Here is a 22,797-nt window from a genome sequence, read left to right as displayed (position 1 = left end):
TCAAATCACTCAAAACAATATCCAAACACCAAATTACCCCCGGATTCAAGCCTAAGAACTTCAAAACTTTCGAATTCCACAAACGATGCCGAAACTTATCAAATCACGTCCGAATGACCTCAAATTTTCACACAAGTCAGAAATGACACCACGAACCTACTCCAACTTCCGAGAATCCAATATGACCCCGATATCAAAATTTTCACTACCGGCCAAAATCGCCAAAATTCTAACTTTCGCCAATTCAAGCCTAATTCTACCATGGACCTCCAAATCATATTCCAAACATGCTCCTATGTCCAAAATCACCTAAAAGAGCTAATGGAAACATCCAAATTCAAATCCGAGATCATTTACATATAAGTGAATATCCTGTCAACTTTTCTAACTTAAGCTTCTAAATAAGAGACTATGTGTCACTATTCACTCTGAAACCACTCCAGACCCGAACCAACTAACTCGGTATATCATAATATAGTTGTAGAACACAAAAGAAGCAAGAAATGGGGGAACAGGACTATAACTGTCGAAATGACCGGTCGGGTTAATATATCATCCCCCTTTTAAACAAACATTCGTCCTATAACGGATCTAGAAACATACCTGAAGCTTCAAATAGGTGTGGGTATCTGCTCAGTATTTCCCACTCGGTATCCCAAGTAGCCTTCTCCACAAGATGACCTCTCCACTATACCTTCACTGAAGTTATATCCTTTGACCTTAACTTTCGAACCTGACGCCCCAAATAGCCACCAGCTCTACATCATATGTCAAATCACCATCCAACTGAACCGTGCTGATATCCAAGACATGAGATGGATCGTAGATATACTTCCAAAGCATAGAAACATGAAATAGTGGATGCACACTCGATAAGCTAGGTGGCAAAGAAAGCTCATAGGCCACCTCCCCAATCTTTTGAAGCAACTCAAATGGCCAAATAAATCGAGAGCTCAACTTGCCCTTCTTCCCAAATCTCATAACACCCTTCATGGGTGAAACCTTTGGCAAGACCTTCTCCCCAACCATATAAGACACATCACGGACCTTTCTATCAGCATAACTTTTTTGTCTCGAATGTGCCTTGCAAAGCCACTCCTGAATCAATTTCACCTTGTCCAATGCATCCTGAACTAAGTCTATACAAAAATGCCTAGCCTCACCCAGCTCAAACCAACCCACTGGAGATCTACACCACCTCCCATATAAAGCCTCATACGGAGCCATCTGAATACTCGATTGATAACTAGCGCGTAGCATGTCCTCCAATATCTGAATAGTGCGCTCAAACTGTCCATCCGTCTGAGGGTAAAATGTTGTGCTCAACTCAACCTGAGTGCCCAACTCTCGCTACACGGCCCTCTAAAACTACGATGTAAACTGCGTGCCTCTGTCTGAAATGATAGAAACTAGCACCCCGTGAAGGTGAACAATCTCTCTAATGTAAATCTCAGCCAACCTCTCAGAAGAATAGGTAGTGCTCACAGGAATGGAGTGCACGGACTTGGTCAGGCAATCCACAATCACTCAAATATCATCGAACTTCCTTGATGTCCGTGGGAGCCCAACTACGAAATCTATGGTGATCCTCTCCCACTTCAACTCTGGAATATCTATCTTCTGAAGCAAGCCACCTAGTCTCTGATGCTTATATTTCACCTGCTGATAGTTGAGACACCGAGCTAAAACCCAACTATATCTTTCTTCATTCTCCTCCACGAATAGTGTTGTCTCAAATCCTAATACATCTTCGCGGGCACTCAGATGGATAGAATACTGCAAACTATGGGCCTCCTCAAGAATCAACTCCCGTAGCCCATCCATATTGGGCACACTTATCCAGCCCTGCATCCTCAATACCCCGTCATCACCAATAGTCACATCTCTGGCATAATCGTGCTAAAGCATATCCTTGAGGACAAGTAAATGAGGATCATCATATTGGCACTCTCTAATTCGATCGAATAAGGAAGACCGAAAAAATACATAAGATAATACCCGACTGGGCTCCAAAATATCCAATATCACAAATCGATTGGCCAAGGCCTGAACATCAACTGCAAGGGGTCTCTCACCAACAGGAAAGAATACAAGACTACCCACACTCACTGTCTTTCTACTCAAGGTCCACCACATTGGCCTTTCCCAGATGGTATAAAATGGTAATATCATAGTGCTTTAGCAGCTCCAACCATCTTTACTGCCTCAAATTGAGATCATTCTGCTTGAACAAGTGTAGGAGGCTACGATGATCAGTAAACACCTCACAAGACACACCATACAGATAATGCCTTCAAATCTTCAATGCGTGAACAATGACATCCAACTCTAAATCATGAACATGGTAGTTATTCTCATAGTGCTTTAATTGATGCAAAGGATAAGCAATCACTCTACCCTCCTACATCAAAACGCACCCAATGCCGATCCGAGAAGCATCACAATATACTGTATAATAGCCTGAAGCTGATGGCAGAACTGACATTAGAGTTGTGGTCAAAGCAGTCTTGAGCTTCTGAAAGCTCGCCTCACACTCATCCGACCACCTGAAAGGAGAACCCATTTGGGTCAATTTGGTCATGGGTGATGCAATAGATGAGAAACCCTGAACTAACCTACTATAGTAGCCAGCCAAACCAAGAAAGCTCTGAATCTCTATGGCTGAGGATGATCTGGTCCAGCTCTGAACCACCTTTATCTTCTTCGGATCAACCTGAATACCCTCGTTGGACACCATGCGTCCTAAGAATGCTACTAACCTGAGCCAAAACTCACACTTGGAGAACTTAGCATAAAGCTTCTCCTCCCTCAGCTGCTCCAATACAACTCTCAAATGCTCAGTGTGCTCTTCCTGGCTACGAGAGTAGACCAGGATATCATCAATGAATACAATAACGAACGAGTCAAGATAAGTCCAAAACACGATGTTCATAAAATGCATGAACACTTTTGGGGCTTTGGTTAGCCCAAAAGACATCCTGAGGAACTCATAATAACCATATCGGGTCCTGAAAGTTGCCTTAAGAATGTCCGAGTCCCTAATCTTCAACTGGTGATACCCTGACCTCAAGTCGATCTTCAAGAACACCCTCGCACCCTAAAGCTGGTGAAATAAATCATCAATATGAGTCAAAGGATACTTGTTCTTGATTGTGACTTTGTTCAATTTCCTGTAATCAATACACATCTCATAGTGCCATCCTTCTTCTTGACAAATAGAACCGGTGCACTCCAAGGTGACGCACTAGGTCGAATAAACCCTTATCAAGGAGTTCCTGGAGCTGCTCCTTCAATTCCTTTAACTCCGTCGGTGCCATATAATACGGTGGAATAGAAATGGGCTGAGTGCCCAGCACCAAATCGACATCGAAGTTAATATATCTCTCTGGCAGCATGCCCGACAGGTCTGTAGGAAATGCATGCAGAAAGTCTCTCACCACCAGAACTGAATCAATAGTAGGAGTCTCTAAACTGCATCCCTTACAAAGGCCAAATAAGAAAGACAACCCTTCCCAACCATCAGCTGGGCCTTCAAGAACGAAATCACTCGAATGGGAACATAATCCAATGAACCTCGCCACTCAATCCGTGGCAACCCCGGCATAGCCAACATTAGTTTCTTAGTGTGACAATCCCGAATAGCATAACACGGAGACAACCAATCCATACCCAATATCACATCAAAGTCAACCATACTAAGTAGTAACAGATTAACTCTAGTCTTTAATCCCCCAATAGTCACTACACACGACTAGTATACATGATCATCAACAATAGTATCGCCCACCAGCATAGATACACGGACAGATAAAACTAGAGACTCATGGGGCATGTTCAGATAATGAGTAAAATATGACAACACATATGAATAGGTGGAACCAGGGTCAAATAATTTAGAAACATCCCGATGATATACAGAGATAATACTTGTTATCACTATGTCTGAAGCAATAGCATATGTCCTGGTAGGGAGTGCAGAGAAATGGGCCTGACCACCACCTGATCGGCATCCCCCTCTAGGGCGACCCCTAGCTGAGTAACCTCCGCCCCGAGCTGACTGGGCAAGTGGTGAAGTAACTGGTGCTTAAGCTGAAGGCTGACTCCTTTGCTGAGATGAACATCCCAAAAGGCGGGGATAGTACCTTTTGGTATAACCCAAATCTCCACACTCAAAGAAACCTCTACCGGCCACTAACGGTGGGGATTGAAGGGATCCCAAGCATAGGGATACCCGCTAGAAGGCCCCGACATAGATAAACCTATAGGTGATGGTGCATGAGACAAACTCTAAGCTGGAAAGGCACTGAGTGATGAATGACCCTGATGAGAACTGTGACAACCATGGTGAGATAATGCACTACGGTAAATTGGGCAGGCCGTCTGAGCATGCCAGTAAGGACGACCGTTGCCATGATAAAACTGACCCCCAGAAGGAACACCACTAAAGCTACCTAAACAATGAGACCTTTTGGCATCCCTCTCAACCTGCTCCTTATTGTAGAGCGACTCTATCTCCCGAGCAATGTCAAAAACCTCCTCAAAAGTAGCACCAGACATCCTCTCTCTCTAGTCATAAGTATTCGCAGATGGTATGTGAGGCCATCAACGAACCTCCTGATCCTCTCCCTGTCTGTGGGAACCAACCAAACAACATGACAGGCCCACTTAGAAAATCTCATTTCTTACTGAGTCACCCTCATACCATCCTGACGCAACTGCTCAAACTGTCTGCGCAGCTCCTCTATGGACCGCGCACATACTTCTCTAAGAAGAGAACAAAAAACTCCTTCCATGTAAGTGGCACTGCACCAACCGGCCTATGCCTCTCATAAGCCTCCAACAAGTGAAGGCAGCTCCAGTGAACTGAAAAGTAGTGAATGAGACCCAACTGGTCTTTAGAATACCTGTTGTATAGAGAATCCTCTAACACTTGTCCAAGAAACCCTAAGTATCCTCACCCTCTGCATGGCTGAAAGTCAGAGGCTGGAGCCTCTGAAACATCTTCAATCTACGTTGCTCATAATCAGGAATGACTGGAACCACATAATCCTAAGCAGCTGGTGGTACCCCCAGTGTATGGAGTCCCATTACCACCTACTCTGGTGTACGTGCAATGGAAGTGTGAGTACCTCCCCCGACCTAGGAAGTGGTTGCTGCAGTAGAAACAGAGACCACCTGAGCAAGGCTTGTGCACACGGTCAGAATTTGAGCTAAGGTCTCCTGAAGCATGGGATCATAAAGGGCACAGCTGGTGCTTGAGTTGGTCGAGCTACACCTCTACCCTAGCTACTGTCCGGGCTACACCTCTACCCCTACCATGACCTCGACTGCAACCTCGGCCTCTCGCGGCCTAACTAGTGGTACTAGTGGTTGCCCATCCTGCCCAATAGCATGTGTCCTCACCATATGTGAGAGAATAGAATAACAGAAGTTTAGTTACCAGTATCAACGTATTCACATGATAAGAATTCAAGAATATGGAATTTCCTAAGAGTTATGTAGCCTCTCGAAGATAAGTACAGACAACTCCACACCGATCCACAAGACTCCACTAAACCAGGTCATGACTCGTGAGACCTATGTAACCTAGGATCTGATACAAACTAGTCACGACCCAAAATCAACCATCATGATGGCCCCTATCGTGGAACTAGGCCAGCCTCAACTCAACAACCCAACACAAGAACAATAAGTTTGAAAACATTATCGGAAGCATTTAACATTTAATGAAAACTGTTTGAAGCATAAGAGAATCCCAAAGTGATACAATCTAACCCAAAACCAGGGTGTCACTGAGTACATGAGCGTCTAGATCAGAAAATACAATCTACTATAGTGTCTAAAGATATAAACTAAAAGGAAGACAAAGATAAAGAAGGAGATTCAATGCCCGCAAACGCCATGCAGCTACCTCGAGTCTCCAAACTCTAGAAACTCGATCAGCATGCTCCGCTACGACCGATATTGCCTAGATCTACACACGAGGTGCAGGGAGTAACATGAGTATACCAACTCAGTAAGTAACAAGTCCAATCTTTGGACTGAAAGCTAGTGACGAACTCAACCTCAACAAGTATAATAGAAGAAAATGTGCAAAAATGTAGGCATGCTTTCAAGTTAAATATACAGCTCAAAGAAATAAAGTAAATACAGATCTGAACAGTGTAAAGTATACAACTCAGCTAATCTCCACATGCCAATGCACATGAAGTATGAAATGTACCATGTGCACCCACTCTCAAGTTCTCAACCACTCTGTACTGTATATGTCCATCTGGCCTATGGAAATCCATCCTGAAAAATATACAACATTAGCAATAAGCCGCCCAGTACCAAGGAAAATGGGCAATCCAACCCTGTGGAGAAATCCATCTCCAGGTATCAACTACTTTGGACAAATCCATTTCCAAGGAAATTCATCTATAAATAATATCCCCCGCACTCACTGGTTGTGTGTTACAAACTCCGCAGAGGCTCCTGTATCCCAGCGCTATCATAATCATCAACATAACTGCTATGGCGTACAACTCGATCCCAAAACTGTCACTTATAACTAGGCTCTCAGCCTCTCGCAGTCATCAACCTCTCCAAACTCACCACGGGCTCACAATGTCATGAAATCAACCCGGGACAATGATATGATGAATTAATAAATAAATGAGACTGATATATGATATAAAAAATGCATGATCATGACTGAGTATGGAATGTTAAATGAAAACTAGTAAGATGACAACAAGAAATGACCTCTAAGGGTCCATACAATACCGACACAAAGCCTAAACTATATATCTAGCATAATTTACAGCTCAACTACTTTATCACATGATGAAAACATGGATATCAATAGGATTGAGTCACTAATGGTGCCATGAAATCACGCATGTCACAATTCTCATGGTGCACGCCTACACGCCCGTCACTTGGCATGTGCGTTACCTAAATATTAATCACATAACACATAGTTCGGGGTTTCTAACCCTCAAATCAAATTTGGAAGTGTTACTTACCTCAAACCAGCCAAAATACTACTCTGTGATGCCTTTGCCTCTCAAATCGTCCTCCAAATGTCCCAAATCTAGCTACAAGCAATACAATACTATCAATATAGGATAAAATAACCAATTTCACAAGAAAAATGCCAAATTACAGCCAAAAAGCCAAAATCGGCTCAAACATGGCCCATGGGGCCACGTCTTGAAATCTGACAAAAGTCACACAACCAAAAATCCCATTCACTCATGAGTCTAACCATACCAAATTTACTCAAATCCGAAAACAAAATCCCCTTCAAAACCTCAAAATTCCATCTCAAGAACTCTTCCACTTTTTCCCCAAATTTTCACCCTAAATCACAATTTAGATGATAAAAATCAAGATATAATCATGAAATTTAACCAAAATCAAGTGAGAAACACTTACCCTATTCAACTCCCTGAAAATCGCTTCAAAAATAGCCCAAATCCCTCGTCTCTAGTTCAAAATATGAAAAATGGGTTCAAACCTCGATTTTGAAATTTAATACTGCCTGCCCAGATTCCTTTTTCATGAACGCGACAGCCCCCTCGCGTTCGCGTAGACCACTTGGACTGCCTCTCAAATTTACTCTTCATAAACGCGACCTGCGCTTCGTGAACGCGAAGCTTTACCAGCTCAACCCATCGCGAATGCTGCCAAACCCTCGCGAACACGTAGACCAAATAAATGGGGTTCCCAGTTACCTCTCCCCCTCTTCGCGAACGCGTTACTCCTCTCGCGTTCGCGATGTACTCCACGTCCTCTCCTTGCAAACGCATACTCTCCTTCGCGAATGTGAAGACTATTTCTTCCTTGCCCTCCGGTTATGCTTCGCAAACACGAGGCCTGCCTTGCAAACGCGTAAGAGAAAACCAAAAACAGCCAAAAACCAGCAGATCAGTTATCTCTTAAAGGCCATAAATGATCTGTTAACCATCTGAAACTCACCCAAAGCCCTTGGAACCTCAACCAAACATACCAACATGTCACATAACATTATACAAACTTAGTCTAACCTTTAAATCACTCAAACAACATCAAAACACCAAATTACCCTCGGATTGAAGCCTAAGAACTTCCAAACTTCTGAATTCCACAAACGATGCCGAAACCTACCAAACAACATCTGAATGACCTCATGTTTTGAACACAAGTCAGAAATGACACCACAAACCTACTCCAACTTTCAAAAATCCAATCCGACCACGATATCAAAATTTCCACTGCCGACCAAAATTGCCAAAATTTTAACATTCGCCAATTCAAGCCTAATTCTACCACTGACTTCCAAGTCACATTCTGAATGCACTCCCAAGTCCAAAATCACCTAAAGGATCTAACAGAATGATCAAAATTAAAATCTATGATCATTTACACATAAGTCAATATCTGGTCAACTTTTCCAACTTAAGCTTCCAAATACGAGACTGTGTCTCAATACACTCCGAAACCACTCTGGATCCGAATCAACTAACCCGGTATATCATAATATAGCTGTAGAACACAAAAGAAGCAGGAAACGGGGAACACTGCTATAATTCTCGAAACGACCGACTGGATCGTTTATGATGACCCAAAAGGTCATCACCTGTTTTAGAAATAAATTCTATATTCTGAGATGTTAAAACATCTTTCACTATCACCTCAATTTGTGTGCGCTATCCAGGTGCATAGCCAGAAAGCCATTATGTGAAAATCTATGAAAAATGATGAATTTTGACATTAAAATGAATTTAAGTTGACCTCGGTCAACATTTTGGGTAAACGAACCCGAACCCATGATTTGACGGTCCCAGAAGGTCTGTAGGAAAATATGGGACTTGGGTGTATGCCCGAAATCCAATTCTGAGGTCCCAAGCCCGAGAAATGAATTTTTAAAGAAAATTGTTTTATGAAATATATATGAGTTTTTAGAAATGAAAAATGTTTGGAAGTTGAAGGTATCGGGTCCGTATTTTTGTTCTGGAGCTCGGTATAGGTCTTATATGTGGTTTCAGTCGAGCCTGTAAAATTTGGTAAGAAACGGAAGTCGTTTCATGTGATTCGGACCCGTAGTTGTGAAAATTAATACTTTGAAGTTTTGAGATTTTTTCTTAGATTTCTATGCTAAATTCGTTGTTTAAGATGTTATTTTGGTGATTTGATCGCACGGATAAGATCATATGATATTTGAGTTAGTATGCATGTTTGGTTTGGAGCCCTGAGGGCTCGGGTGTGTTTAGGGTGTTCCGGGGTGTTTAGGATTAGGAAATCACTACTGTTGCATTAGTTCTAGTGTAACCGCTCCTGCGAGTCAAACACCATAGATGCGAGCTCACAAGTGCGGTCAAGCCTCTCGCAGATGCGGACAAGCTCCCGCAGAAGCGGTTCCGCAGGAGCGGGTCTCCCTTCGAAGATGCGGCCCCAGCAGGCCTAATCATTTTCGCAGAAACGGTCTGTTTTCCGCTCGTACGATTGCGCAGGTGCGACACAAGCACCGCAGGTGTGAGAGTCAGGCAGTGGAGTCTTTTAAAACAAAACTTCAACGTTTTCTCTTTCAAAATTTCATAAAGATAGAAGACCTAGGGCGATTTTCTCAAAAGATTTTCTTCCTAATTCATAAGTAAGTGTTCATTAACTGACTTCTTTTAACTCTCTAATGTTTTTATCAACTTTTATCTAAAATCCTAGGGTTTTAATGGTAGAAAATTGGGTATTTGGGTAGAGTTAGGGCTTTTGATTAATTGTGATTTAGACCTCGTTTTGGGATCGGATTTCGAAACTAATTGCATATTCGGGCTCGTGGGTGAATGGGTGATTGGGTTTTGGTCTGAACCTCGAGTTTTGACCAAGCGGGCCCGGGGTCAATTTTTTACTATTTGGGGAAAATGATAGAAAACCTATAATTAAGCATTGGGTATGAATTCTTTAGCATTTATTGATGTTGTAAAATCGATTTGGACTAGATACGAGTTATTTGAAGGCGAATTCTAAAGGAAAAGCGGTGTTTGAGGCTTGAGTTGGCCGTGGAAGTTTGAGGCAAGTGTGTGGTCTAACCTTAGCTTGAGGGATTAGGAGTTGTGTCCTATTTGATATGTGTTATTTGTTGAGTACGACGTATAGGCATGGTGACGAGTATCTATACGTTGGTGTCAAGCATGCCCGTGAGTCTTAAATTGAAATTGTTTTGTTCTTAATAATTACTACGAATGCCTAAATTGTTGAATCATTGTGTTGGGCAAGAATTATGATTATTCCCGTGGAAATTTGCTTATAGTTGAGTACTGGTGCTAGTTGAGGTTTCTTTGTGAAGATAAATGTTAGAACAAGTTTGGTTATAGCTGATTCCCTCGCCAGGACGTATTTACTTATTCTGTCGATTTTCCCTTGTCGAGATAGTGTTGCTTCCTTATTGTTCCCTTTTCGTGACTTTTTTTGTGATTGGTGTTGAATTGTATATTTGGATCGGGTTGCACGCCGCAACATTATTATATTTAGATCGGGTTGCACGCCACAACAATATTATATTTGGATCGGGTTGCATGTCGAAAAAACATTCTAATTGGATCTGGTTGCATGCCGCAATAGTGATAAATGATATGGATCAGGTTGCATGCCGCAACAGTGTTTATGATTTGGATCGAGTTGCGCGCCGCAACAATAAATGATAAAAGTTGTTATTGATTTGTTACAGTTTCCTTATTCTTTCTGCCGCAAATTTTAGATTGTTCTTTATGCTTTTTTTCCTGAGTTACTGTTGGTAAATGATATTTTCCCACAACATGCCCCCTCCTATCCTTAATTGTGTATTTCTGTTTTATTTTCCGTTGTATATGTTATAACTGCACAGGTTTATTGGTAGTCTGGTCCAAGCCTCGTCACTACTTCACCGGGGTTAGGCCAGGTACTTACCAGCAAATGGGGTCGGTTATGCTGATAATACACTCTGCACTGTGTGCAGATCTCGGAGCAGCAGTATTCAGACCTTAGCTTGGGTGGCTGCCTTCAATCCAGTCGGAGATTCCGAGGTAGTCCTATAAGCGTCCGCAGGCCCTGGCGTTTCCCTCTATCCCTTCATCTTGTTTCATTTATATATTTTCGAAACAATGTATTATTTATTTTTCAGACCTTGTTTGTAGTAATTCTAGACTATCTATGAAGCGTGACACCAGTTCTGGGTAGATTTTTGCTTAAGACATTGTGTTGGATATATATTCAATGGTTTATCGTTTCTTCCACTTGCTTTAAATTTCTGCTTATAACTGTTGATTCGTACTTGTAAAGAATTAAAATGGGAAATAAGTAATTTGTGCAAATGGCCGTCTTGCCTAGCTTCCACTAGTAGGCGCCATCACGACTCCCGAGGGTGGGAAATTCGGGTCGTGACAAGTTGGTATCAGAGCTCTAGGTTACATGGGTCTCATAATTCATAGACAAGCTTAGTAGAGTCTGAGGGATCAGTACAGAGACATCTGTATTTATCCCCTAGAGGCTATAGAGTTATGAAAAACTTCACATTTATTCTTTCAAGTCGTGCGGTTTGGTTTCTCAATGCTAATTGAATTTCTACTTTGTTCTTTCACAGATGGCGAGAACACGTGCTTCCTCATCCACTGATCAGCAGCCCGAGGCCCCAGCAGTAGCTCCCACGAGGGGCAAAGGGCGAGGCCGAGGCCGTGCTAGAGGCCGAGGTAGGTGCAGAGCTCAGCCTAGAGCCCCGGCACCAGTGGTGGAGCCTTAGGTTGACTTTGATGATGAGGTTCCGGCCCAGGCAGTTCTGGTGGGCCCAGCTCAGGTCCTAGAGGGATTTATTGCGACCCCAGTACTCCAGGATACTCTGGTCCATCTAGTGGGACTTATGGAGAGTGTCACCCGGGCAGGCTTACTTCCTATAGCACCAGCCGTCTCTCAGGATGGAGGAGGAGCCCAAACTCCTACTACTCGAACTCCGGAATAGAAGGCTCCCCAGTTTTAGACTCCAGTAGCTCAACCAGTTGGAGCAGTTCAGCCGAGTGTGGTAGCTCAGACCAGTGATGGAGCAGCTACGTCTACCGATGCTTTGTGGAGATTGGACAGGTTCACCAAGCTCTTCACTACTACTTTCAGCGGTGCATATTCTGAGGATCCCCATGATTTTCTAGACAATTGGCATGAGGTTTTCAGGAACATGGAGATAGTGGAGACCAATAGGGTCGACTTTGCTACTTTCCGCTTGTCTGGATCTGCCAAGACTTGGTGGAGAGATTACTGTTTGGCTAGACCAGCCGGATCTCCAACTTTGACTTAGGAGCAGTTTACTCAACTATTTTTGGAGAAGTTTCTCCCGATCACTCAGAGAGAAATCTATCAGTGGCAGTTGAGCATCTCCAGTAGGGTTCTATGACTATCACTAAGTACGAGACTAGATTCATCGACTTGGCTCGTCATGCTCTTATCATACTCCCCACCAAGAGAGAGAGAGAGAGAGGGTGAGTAGGTTCATTGAGGGACTTATCCAGCCTATTCGACTTCAGATGGATAAGGAGACAGGGAGTAAGATTTCTTTTTAGGAGGCAGCCAATGTGGCTAGGAGAGTTGAGATGGTTCTGTCGTAGGGGGGTGGTCAGGGGTCTGACAAAAGGCCTCGTCATTCAAACAGATTCAGTGGTGCCTTGTCTAGAGGCAAGGATTCGTATGGTAGGGGCCATCCTTCTAGGCCTTTTCAGTCAGCACTTCAGGTTTCTCACGGTGCTTTAGGTGGTCATAGTTCTCATATATAGTATTCTGATCAGCAGTTCTACAGTGCAACACCAGCTCCTATTAGTGCACCGCCGCTCCAGAGTTTTCGATGTGGTCATTTAGGTCGCCAGGGTTAGTCTCTGTTTGCTCAGCCGTAAATCTGAGGGGGATGCTTTGAGTGCAGTGAGTATGTTCATATCCGGAGGGCCTGTTAGAGGTTGGTAGGTACTCAGTCGCATCAACAGGGTTTCTGTGCTATGGTTCAGGCACCAGGTGTTCCTCCGCCTGCTCCGCTAGCTAGAGGTGGGGGTAGAGGTGGTAGAGGTATTAGAGGTGGAGGTCAGGCAGCTAGAGGTGGAGGCCAACCAACAGCAGGCCGTCCCAGAGATATAGTTCAGGGTGGTGGGGCCTAGCCCCGATGTTATGCTCTTTAAGCCAAGCCTGAGGCTGAGTCTTCCGATGCCGTTATCACAGGTACTGTTCTGGTCTGTAGCAGAGATGCTTTAGTTTTATTTGATCCGGGATCTATGTACTCCTATGTGTCATCTTAGTTTCCATCGTATTTGGTCATGCCTAGTGATTCATTGAGTGCTCTTGTATATGTGTCTACCCCAATGGGTAATTCTATTGTGGTATATCGAGTCCATCATTTGTGTATAGTTGTGATTGGAGGTCTTGAGACTCGTGTAAAATTGTTACTTCTAGACATGGTTGATGTTGATGTCATATTAGGGATGGACTGATTATCACCTTACCATGCTATCTTGGACTATCATGCCAAGACTGTGACCTTAGCATTGCCGGGTTTACCTCATTTAGAGTGGAGAAGGACTTCTGGTCATTCTACCCGTAGTGTTATCTCATATATGAAGGCTCGGCGTATGGTCGAGAAGGGGCGTTTGGCCTATTTGGCTTATGTTCATAATTCTAGTGCTGAGGTTCCTTCTACTGATTCAGTGCATGTTGATCGTGAATTTCCTGATCTATTTCCTTCAGACTTGCTGGGTATGCCACCAGACAGAGATATTGACTTTTGCATTGATTTGGCTCCGTACACTCAGCCCATTTCTATTCCGCCGTATCATATGGCCCCGCCTGAGTTGAAAGAGTTGAAGGAGCAGCTGCAAGACTTGCTTGAGAAAGGCTTCATTAGGCCTAGTGTCTCGCCTTGGGGTGCGCCAGTGTTGTTTGTTAAGAAGAAGGATGGATCGATGCGAATGTGTATAGATTACCGGCAATTAAACAAGGTTACAATCAAGAATAAGTATCCATTGCCGAGGATTGATGATTTGTTTGATCAGCTTCAGGGTTCCAAGGTATTTTTGAAGATCGACTTAAGATATGGCTACTATCAGTTGAGGATTTGGGCATCCGATGTCCCTAAGACAACTTTCCGCACTCGGTACGAGCAATATGAGTTCTTGGTGATGTCATTCGGGTTGACAAATGCCCCAGCAGCTTTTATGGATTTGATGAACCAAGTGTTTAGGCCTTACTTGGATTCGTTCGTAATAGTCTTCATTGATGATATTTTGATCTATTCCCGCAGCTGGGAGGAGCACGAGCAGCATCTTAGAGTGGTTCTTCAGACTTTGAGGGACAGTCAGTTGTATGCCAAGTTTTCGAAGTGCAAGTTCTGGTTTAGTTCAGTTGCATTCCTGGGTCATGTTGTATCAGTAGAGGGTATTCAGGTTGATCCAAAGAAGATAGAGGCAGTCGAGAACTGACCTAGACCCGCATCAACTATAGAGATCTAGAGTTTCTTGGGTTTGGCATGCTACTATCGTCAGTTTGTGGAGGGGTTTTCGTCTATTGCAGCCCCAATGACCAGGTTGACCCAGAAGGGTGCCCATTTCAGATGGTCAGATGAGTGTGAGGCAAGCTTTCAGAAGCTCAAGACAGCTTTGACTACGGCACCGGTGTTGGTTTTCCTGAGCCTTTAAAGCAAAAATTAGCTAATTACAAATGAGAAAAGCATGTTGACGTGACATCCTAAATTATTTATAGCAAGGATTCTAATCTAGTTAGTTTTTAAAGTTTGATATTATTCTAAACCTGAGTCAACAATGTACGAGAAAAGCTGTAGTGGAAAGATTCATATGCTTTGGTGAGATATTGCTAATTTTTTCAACATAATATACGATCCATACTAATAAGATTATAATCTAGTTATTTTTGAGATTATGATTTTCTTTTTCAGTTTTTCCGTCTCTATCAATCATAGTTAAATATCCTTACCTACCAAGAAATATTTAAACTCCTCTAAAGTGACCTTAATAAAATTCTATTGTTGATTAAGACTTTGATCATCTTGTCGATAAAGGCCTATCAATGGTGTTAAGATAAATTATATCTTTCACTAGTTTGTATAGTTAATGTATAAGTGTTAGCTTAGTTAGAGTTAGTTAGTGGTAGTTAGTGGTCGAGTTTGGACAGCTGTCAGTGAGCTGTCAATTAGTGGTTTGTTGGTTAGCTTAGCTCTCTCTTTTTCAAGCATGTATATAGTGGGAGAACTCCCATTAGTTTACATAGATTTTGAATGAATAATATAGAAATTCTCTTCCAGAATGTTCTTCTCTTATCATCGAAAGACTTCGATTTCATGCCACTAAAACCTTCGCCATTGTTGTTGCATTCTCAGCTCAGCTGAGGAAGAAGCTAATGTTCCATTGTCGGATTTTGATATGGTATCAGAGCAAGTTCAGAAGCTCCGATTCTTTTTTCCAGATCTATTGATTTTAGTTTCATCATCCTCGATTTTGTTTTGATCATGTGCATGCAGACTTTGATCTCGTTTATTTTAAAACATTTCTCTTAGAATCCTTTATCAGAATTCTAGATTTGTAGTTAGAATCTTGTGCTGGTTAGTTAGTATAACTTTACACCTGGTAAGAGATGGCTACTGATGGAGATGTTGAACAGCCTGCACCGATTGTGGATGAACCTTCTAATCAACCAATTATTGACACTAGTAGTACCTTTTACATGCATCCCTCTGATAATCCGGGAATAGCCCTAGTTCCTATTCCATTTGATGGATTTGGTTATCACTCATTGAGAAGAGGCGTAATGAGATCCCTATCCGGAAAAAACAAACTAGACTTCATCAATGGTGACTGTAAAAAGCTAGATCCAGACTCCTCAAGCTATCGATTGTGGGAGAGATGTGATGATATGGTGACTTCATGGATTTTGAACTCCCTAGCAAAGGAGATTGCAAATAGTGTTGAATATGTGACAGATGCAATCGAGTTGTGGAAAGAGTTGGAAGATCGAAATGATCAGAAAAATGGAACAAAGCTCTACAAATTCAAAAGGAGATTAACGACGTGTCCCAAGGAGCTCTTGATATTACTGGCTACTAGACATAAAAAAAATTGTGGGAAGAATTTACTACTCTAATTAATAAATCTCATTACACCTACAATTGCACATGTGGAACTAGGGAAAGCATGCATAAAACAGAACAGGAAAAAAGATTAATACAGTTCCTTATGGGGCTGAATGAGACCTACACTGTTGTTCGAGTGAGTATCCTCATGATGAATCATGTTCCCACAATTACACAGGCCTTCTCATTGCTGATTCAAGATGAAAGGCAGAGAGAAATTAAGCCTCATAACTACTTAGCTCTTGAGTCATCAGCCCTAAATGTCAATACAAACAGGACAACATCATTCAAGAAAAATTATTCACCTAATAACTCTTAGAGCTATAAAAACAAACCCTTTTGAGATCACTGTAAGAGGCCAGGTCACACAAGATAGAAGTGTTATAAACTTCATGGCTATCCTCAAGGATCCAACTAAAATCAGAATCCAAATCTAAGTCACAACCAAGCTTCCAATTTCAATGAAAATCCAAGACAAATCTACAACTATGGGAACAACTCAGGTGTAAACCAAGGCACCAGGTTCAATAGGGGAAGTAGAGGAATGGCTAATGCACATTTAGCAGCCACAGATACTCAACATACTGGTGATGAGAACTGCAGTGCTCAAAGTGTCAGTCTCACGATGGAAGAATACAGTCAACTTGTGAATCTACTATAGTAGTTCCAATCAGGAGGAGGGAGAGACAGCTCAGACAATGTCAACACTTCATCGACAAACTTTTCAGGTATCATAGCTTGCACCTCCTCTATTGATTTTGGGAAGCTCTCATGTGAATGTTTCAAAAACAAGGCTCATTCATGGATTATAGATTCAGGAGAATCAAATAATATGACTTTTAATAGATCCCTACTGACCAATATAGTAACCCTGCCTTATCCCCTACTTTTCATTCTCCCAAATGGATAAAAAGTGAAGGTGACTAAGATTGGTAATGTTACACTTACTCCTAAGATCACTCTGACTAGGGTAATGTTGGTTCCTTCCTTTAAATATAACCTGATTTCGGTTTGTTCTCTAGCTTCTCATCTTAGTTGTCTTGTTGCCTTCATCAAATACTGTTGTATACTGCAGGCCCCTTCAATGAAGAGGCCTCTGGTGATTGGTAGAGTCAAAGATGGACTTTACATCTTATGTCCAAGGTGCTTGAATAACAACAGTACAAGTCTTAGAACAAATGTCATTGATTTTTTGTCCACCCCTGTCACTCACTACACTTGTAACACACAATGTTTACATCATACTATTGTAAATACAACATCTCATGTCAATAAGTGTGTTTTCTCATCTTCAACTGTAAATAGTCCAAGTGCAGGCAATGAAAAGCAATTTCTTTCTGAGAATCATCTTCTAATGGTTCTAGTCTTTTTTTTCATTTATGTGTTGGAAACAATGTGGATGTTCTGTGTCACAGCAGACTTGGACATGTTCCCTTTGTGAAAAATAAAAAGTATTTCCTCTATCCCTATAACCTTTTCTTCCAAACAACCCTTTAATTGTACTATCTGCCCAATGGCGAGAGAGGAAAGGCTCCCATTCCCTAAAAAACCAATGCAACCAATAGGATTTTGAAGCTTCTACATGTTGACCTATGGGGACCATATCATGTGCCCACACATGACAAGTAAAAATATTTCATGACTATTATGGATGACTTTAGTAGGTCCACTTGGACTCATCTCCTATTAAATAAAAGCAATGCTTATCAAGTTCTTAAGGGATTCTTTAGTTTGGTGGAAAATCAATTTGGAGTAAACGTTAAAGCTGTGAGAACAAACAATGGACTGGAGTTCACCAACACAGAGACAAACATATTATTTCAATCCAAAGACATTATACATCAAAGAATTTGCTCTTACACTCTATAACAAAATGGTGTGGTGGAGAGGAAACATAAATACCTCCTTGAGACAGCTAGGGCTCTCCTCTTCCAGTCTAAGCTACCTCAAAAATATTAGGGTGAATGTATACTCTATGCAACCTTCCTCATAAACAGGTTGCCTTCCACTTCCATCAATGATCAAACTCCATATGAACTGTTGTATAAGAGAAAGCCAAATTACTCTCACCTTAAACGTTTTGGCTGCCTGTGCTACCCCACTGTACCTAAACCTCACAGAGGCAAATTTGAACCTAGAACAATACCACATATTTTTGTTGGCTACCCTTTCAACACAAAGGGATACAAAGTTCTAAGTCTGGCTACTAGAAAGATCACTGTTTCTAGAGATGTAGTCTTCAATGAGTCTATCTTTCCATTTGCAACCAATTTGGAAATATCTCCCTAGTCTTGTGTCCCTCATTCAATTCCTTTCATTTAACCTTTATGTGAGAAACCTTCTAACAGTACAGGCATTACACAGAAAATAATTGAACATTTGAGTGCTCAAGGGAGTAATGTTGACAACACAACTAATCTTATGTCACCTACACATGATCATTTTTCATCCATGACACCTAATTCTCCAACATAATTTTCATCACAGAATCATACTGAGCAACCTCATGCAGAACCTATACAACTGAGACAGTCATCAAGAACACACAAGGCACCTAGTTATCTATAAGACTATGTACATTCCCTACCTAAAATTAAATAAAATACCACCTCCCTTAGTGCATTGTTTTCCATAAATCACCATGTTGCCTCTGATCTACTAACTCCTAATAGTCAAGTTCTTGTGAGAAATGTTTGTCATGACAGGGAACCATTATCATATGAGGAAGCAGCCATTGATACTGCATGGCAAGCTGCAATGACACAGGAGTTTGAGGATCTATATTCAAACCATACTTGGGACCTGGTAGCTCTACCACCAGGAAAATAAGCAATAGAATGCAAGTGGATTTAAAAAGTGAAGCATAAAGCTGATGGTAGCATAGAAAAGTTTAAGGCTAGGTTAGTTGTTAAAGGCTACACACAATAGGTAGGAATTGACTACACAGAGACATTCTCCCCAGTAGTGAAGATGACAATAGTGAGAGCATTAATAGCCACAACATTGAAGAAGGGTTGGTGCATAACTCAGCTAGATGTAAACAATGCCTTCCTCCATGGAGACCTTAATGAGGAAGTATATATGCAAACTGCTCATGGGCTTGTTGTGGACAAAGCTGGACTAGTATGCAAACTAAACAAGTCTCTCTATGGTCTAAAGCAAGCTAGTCGATAGTGGTCTGCAAAACTGACTGAGGCTTTGTGTTCAAAAGGATATACATACTCCATTAATGATTATTCACTATTTTTAAAAAAAAATGGAGATTCATTGGTATATGTTGCAGTATATGTTGATGATGTGTTGCTTACTGGAACTGATCAAGAAGAGATCACACAGTTGAAAAACTCCTTGCATGAGTAGTTTAAGATCAAAGATCTGGGGCAATTGCATTTCTTTCTAGTACTAGAAGTAATGTACAAGGATGATGGTGTAATAATTTCTCAAAGGAAGTTTGTGTTGGACATGTTAAAGGAGTATAACTGCCTAGACTACAAGTCTTGTTCTTCACCCTTAGACCCTACAGTAAAGCTAAAGGCTAAAGAAGATACCATTCTACAGGATCCTACATACTACAGGAAACTGGTAGGAAAGCTAAATTTCCTAACCAACACTAGACTGGACATTGCATATAGTGTTCAGCACTTGAGTTAATTCATGCAAGAGCCCAGAGAACCATATTTGAAGGCAGCTTTCCATCTGCTTAGGAATCTGAAAAGTGATCCCACTCTGGGAATCTTCATGTCTAAGGATGCAGATTGTACAGTTAGAGCATATTGGACTCTAATTGGGCTAGTTGTCCAGATTCCAGGAGATCCATCACAGGGTATTTGGTGCTTCTGGGGAAGTCCAAGAAACAGGAAACCATATCATTATCGTCTATAGAAGCAGAGTATAGGGCTTTAAGGAAAGTAGTGGGGGAAACTGGTATGGTTAAGCAGATTGTTTGAAGAACTAGATGTCCCTTTTTCGATGCCTATTTCAGTGTACTATGATAGTCAATTTGCCCTTCACATTTTCAAGAATCCAGTCTTACACGACAGAACCAAGCACATTGAAGTGGACTGTCACTTTGTGCACGATAAATTACAAGCGGGGATAATTTCACTCCATTATATTGGAACAGACAGTCAACTGACAGATATTTTGACTAAAGCCTTAACTGGAATCAAATATGGTGCCACATTGAGCAAGTTGGCAGTGTTTGCAACACCTCCAACTTGAGGGGGGGGGTGTTAAGATTAATTATATCTTTCACTAGTTTTTATAGTTAGTGTATAAGTGTTAGCTTAGTTAGAGTTAGTTAGTGGTAGTTAGTGGTCTAGTTTGGACAGTTGTCAATTAGCTATCAATTAGTGGTTAGTTGGTTAGCTTAGCTCTTTCTTTTTCAAGCTTGTATATAGTGGGAGAACTCCCATTAGTTTACATAGATTTTGAATGAATAATATAGAAATTCTCTTCCAGAATGTTCTTCCCTTCTCATCGAATGACTTCGATTTCATGCCACTAACACTTCCGCCATTGTTGTTGCTGCATTCTCAGCTCAGCTGAGGAAGAAGCTACTGTTCCATTGCCGGATTTTGATAAATGGTATACCATGAATTGTTCAGCGCTTCCTTAAAAAGTGTCCAAATGCCAAGATTTGAAAGAATATTAACTTAATGAGATGGAAAAAGATTAGCTTAGACAAAAACATTTTGTTTTCATCTTTTGGGCATTGAGCATGCTTGCTTTATCCTAATTGAGGTAGGATGTGCTCTTTATGAGCACCAATTTTGTGACAAGTTGTTTCACAATAATAATCAATCCCTCGTATGACTTCGTGTTTTGTTATATATCGTAAAAAAGTTGTTATTAATTATCATTTTTTTATTTTGTTTTCATTTCAATAAATTAGAGGTTTTTACATTTTTTATATATAAAGTTATTTATTATAAAATATTAATTCAATGTTAATCATTTTTAGGCTTTGCACCGTCTATTATCAATTTTTTTCCATGAGTTATAAGGCCAACCTCTTTATTTCTAAATTTCTAAATTGCCAATAGACTTATTTTCTCAATTTATATTATTTGACCCTCTCTTAGAAATCATGATAATAGTATTTTGTATCTCGTGTTAGGTCACGCAAATAATAATTATTTTCATAAAATATTTCTAGAAAAGTAATCAAAAATCACAATAGGGCATTTAAAGACTTCTATGAGGCAGAATATTTTCTTTATTAAGTTAGCTAAAAGAGATAAGCATTCATAGAAACTGGTTTTTTTAATAAGTTTTTGTTGATAACTTAAATATCTCATTTAACAATAATTATGTGTTTTTTAAATATTATGCTCCCATTAGTATGGAGCAGGCATTCTTTGGAAAATACTAAGATGGGTTATTATAAAAACACAAAAACGTAACTATCCGAAATAAAAATCTTCTCCACTGTCCTGCACAAAACCTCGTCGAAACCCTCTTCTACCTCGTCAAACTCAGCGACCAAAATGGAACAACACCCAAAACAGGGCAAACCCATAAAACATTCTCGGTTTCCATCAACTTCTGTGCAAGATTCAAGCTTTAAAATCCCTATTTTTCCAGCAGAACTCATCACTGAAATACTGTTAAGGCTTCCCGTGGAATACCTATTGCGGTTCACGTGTGTTTCAAAATCTTGGATTGCTTTATTATGTAGACCTGAATTTGTCAAATCTCAACATATCCGCTAATAATAAGGACTACACCCACCATAGGCTTATGATGCATTTTAAATCTAAGAACAATATTAAAGGTTGCTCTTGGGTCTTTATTTAATGAGCCTGTTATCGAGGCTTTTGACTTGGATTATCCCACGAAATCTAATGGATCATACATGAGATTGCCTAATTTTGATTGGATCATAGGTTCAGTTAATGGATTGATTTATCTTGCCATAGAAGACAATGACTTGGTTATGTGGAATCCATCGATTAGAATGTATAAAAAAAATTGCCTGATTCTAGACCTAGACTGAAGGAAATGACGCTTGATTAGCATAGATATGATTATGTCTATGATGAGTTTCATGATGATTATAAGGTAGTGGATATCTTCACATGTGGCAGTTTAGATCATGTTGAGGTCAAAATATATAGTCTAAAGAGTGATCCTTAGATATGTATTGTTGATTGCCTAAGTAGGGTGTTGTTAAATATTTCAGGTAAGTTTGTGAATAGGAAACTTCATTGAGCTACGACGGATCCTGGTGCTAATGGGTGTGAGTTCGGGAACATCATTTCTTTTGATTTAGTTGATCAGAAATGGGAAAAGGTGGAGCTGCCCTGCTATGGAGGATAAGAAATTGATTTGTCTTGGGTAGGACCATTGGGAAGTGATATTTCCATCTTTTGTGATCGTAGGGGACTTCATGTAGATGTTTAGATTATGAAGGAGTATTGGTTCCAGAATCTTGGACAAAGATGTTTGTCATCAAGTATCCTGATGATCAAGTGGGTAATCCCTGTTTTCAACCTTTTTTCATGTCAAATGAAGGTGAAATTTTGGTTGTGTTTGGATCAACTTTCATGATATACAATCCAAATGATGAATCGTTAAGATCTTTGGTTGTTATTAATTCTGATTACTAGAAAGAGGCGGAAATCTATGTTAAAAGTCTGGTTTGTCCTTTTTCTGCTGAAGGAAGTGAGCATGCAACAAAAATAAAGGTG

The 22,797-nt window shown here is 40.9% G+C and overlaps 2 protein-coding genes across 2 annotated transcripts; one reads left to right on the top strand and one right to left on the bottom strand.

Annotated features, from left to right (window-relative positions):
* Window positions 1–720: 720 nt before the first annotated feature.
* On the bottom strand, window positions 721–4,557 carry LOC138881441 (uncharacterized). The gene is made up of 4 exons (XM_070161666.1): window positions 4,466–4,557; window positions 2,547–2,855; window positions 1,690–1,885; window positions 721–1,302 (listed from the first exon to the last, which is right to left on the bottom strand). The coding sequence occupies exons 1-4, from the start codon at window positions 4,555–4,557 to the stop codon at window positions 721–723; spliced, it is 1,179 nt and encodes a 392-aa protein (XP_070017767.1).
* An 11,052-nt stretch (window positions 4,558–15,609) lies between these two features.
* LOC138881440 (uncharacterized) lies at window positions 15,610–16,116 on the top strand. Its single transcript, XM_070161665.1, has one exon. It carries the CDS (start codon window positions 15,610–15,612, stop codon window positions 16,114–16,116), a length of 507 nt encoding a protein of 168 aa, XP_070017766.1.
* Window positions 16,117–22,797: the final 6,681 nt, after the last annotated feature.

This window comes from Nicotiana sylvestris, chromosome 11 (genome assembly GCF_000393655.2).
Source record: "Nicotiana sylvestris chromosome 11, ASM39365v2, whole genome shotgun sequence".
In the NCBI taxonomy this organism is placed as follows: Eukaryota; Viridiplantae; Streptophyta; class Magnoliopsida; order Solanales; family Solanaceae; genus Nicotiana; species Nicotiana sylvestris.
This window is presented reverse-complemented; position numbering and strand designations above follow the sequence as displayed.

What these genes read in the sequence shown, in the direction of transcription:
- LOC138881441 (XM_070161666.1), bottom strand. Translation starts at nt 4,557, where the DNA reads ATGTCTGGTGCTACTTTTGAGGAGGTTTTTGACATTGCTCGGGAGATA. An exon ending in CAAATGGGTTCTCCTTTCAG is followed by an intron (nt 1,886 to 2,546) that starts GTGGTCGGATGA and finishes CGATTATGCCAG; the next exon opens with AGATGTGACTATTGGTGATG. An exon ending in ATGAAGAAAGATATAGTTGG is followed by an intron (nt 1,303 to 1,689) that starts GTTTTAGCTCGG and finishes TTTTACCCTCAG; the next exon opens with ACGGATGGACAGTTTGAGCG.
- LOC138881440 (XM_070161665.1), top strand. Translation starts at nt 15,610, where the DNA reads ATGGCTACTGATGGAGATGTTGAACAGCCTGCACCGATTGTGGATGAA.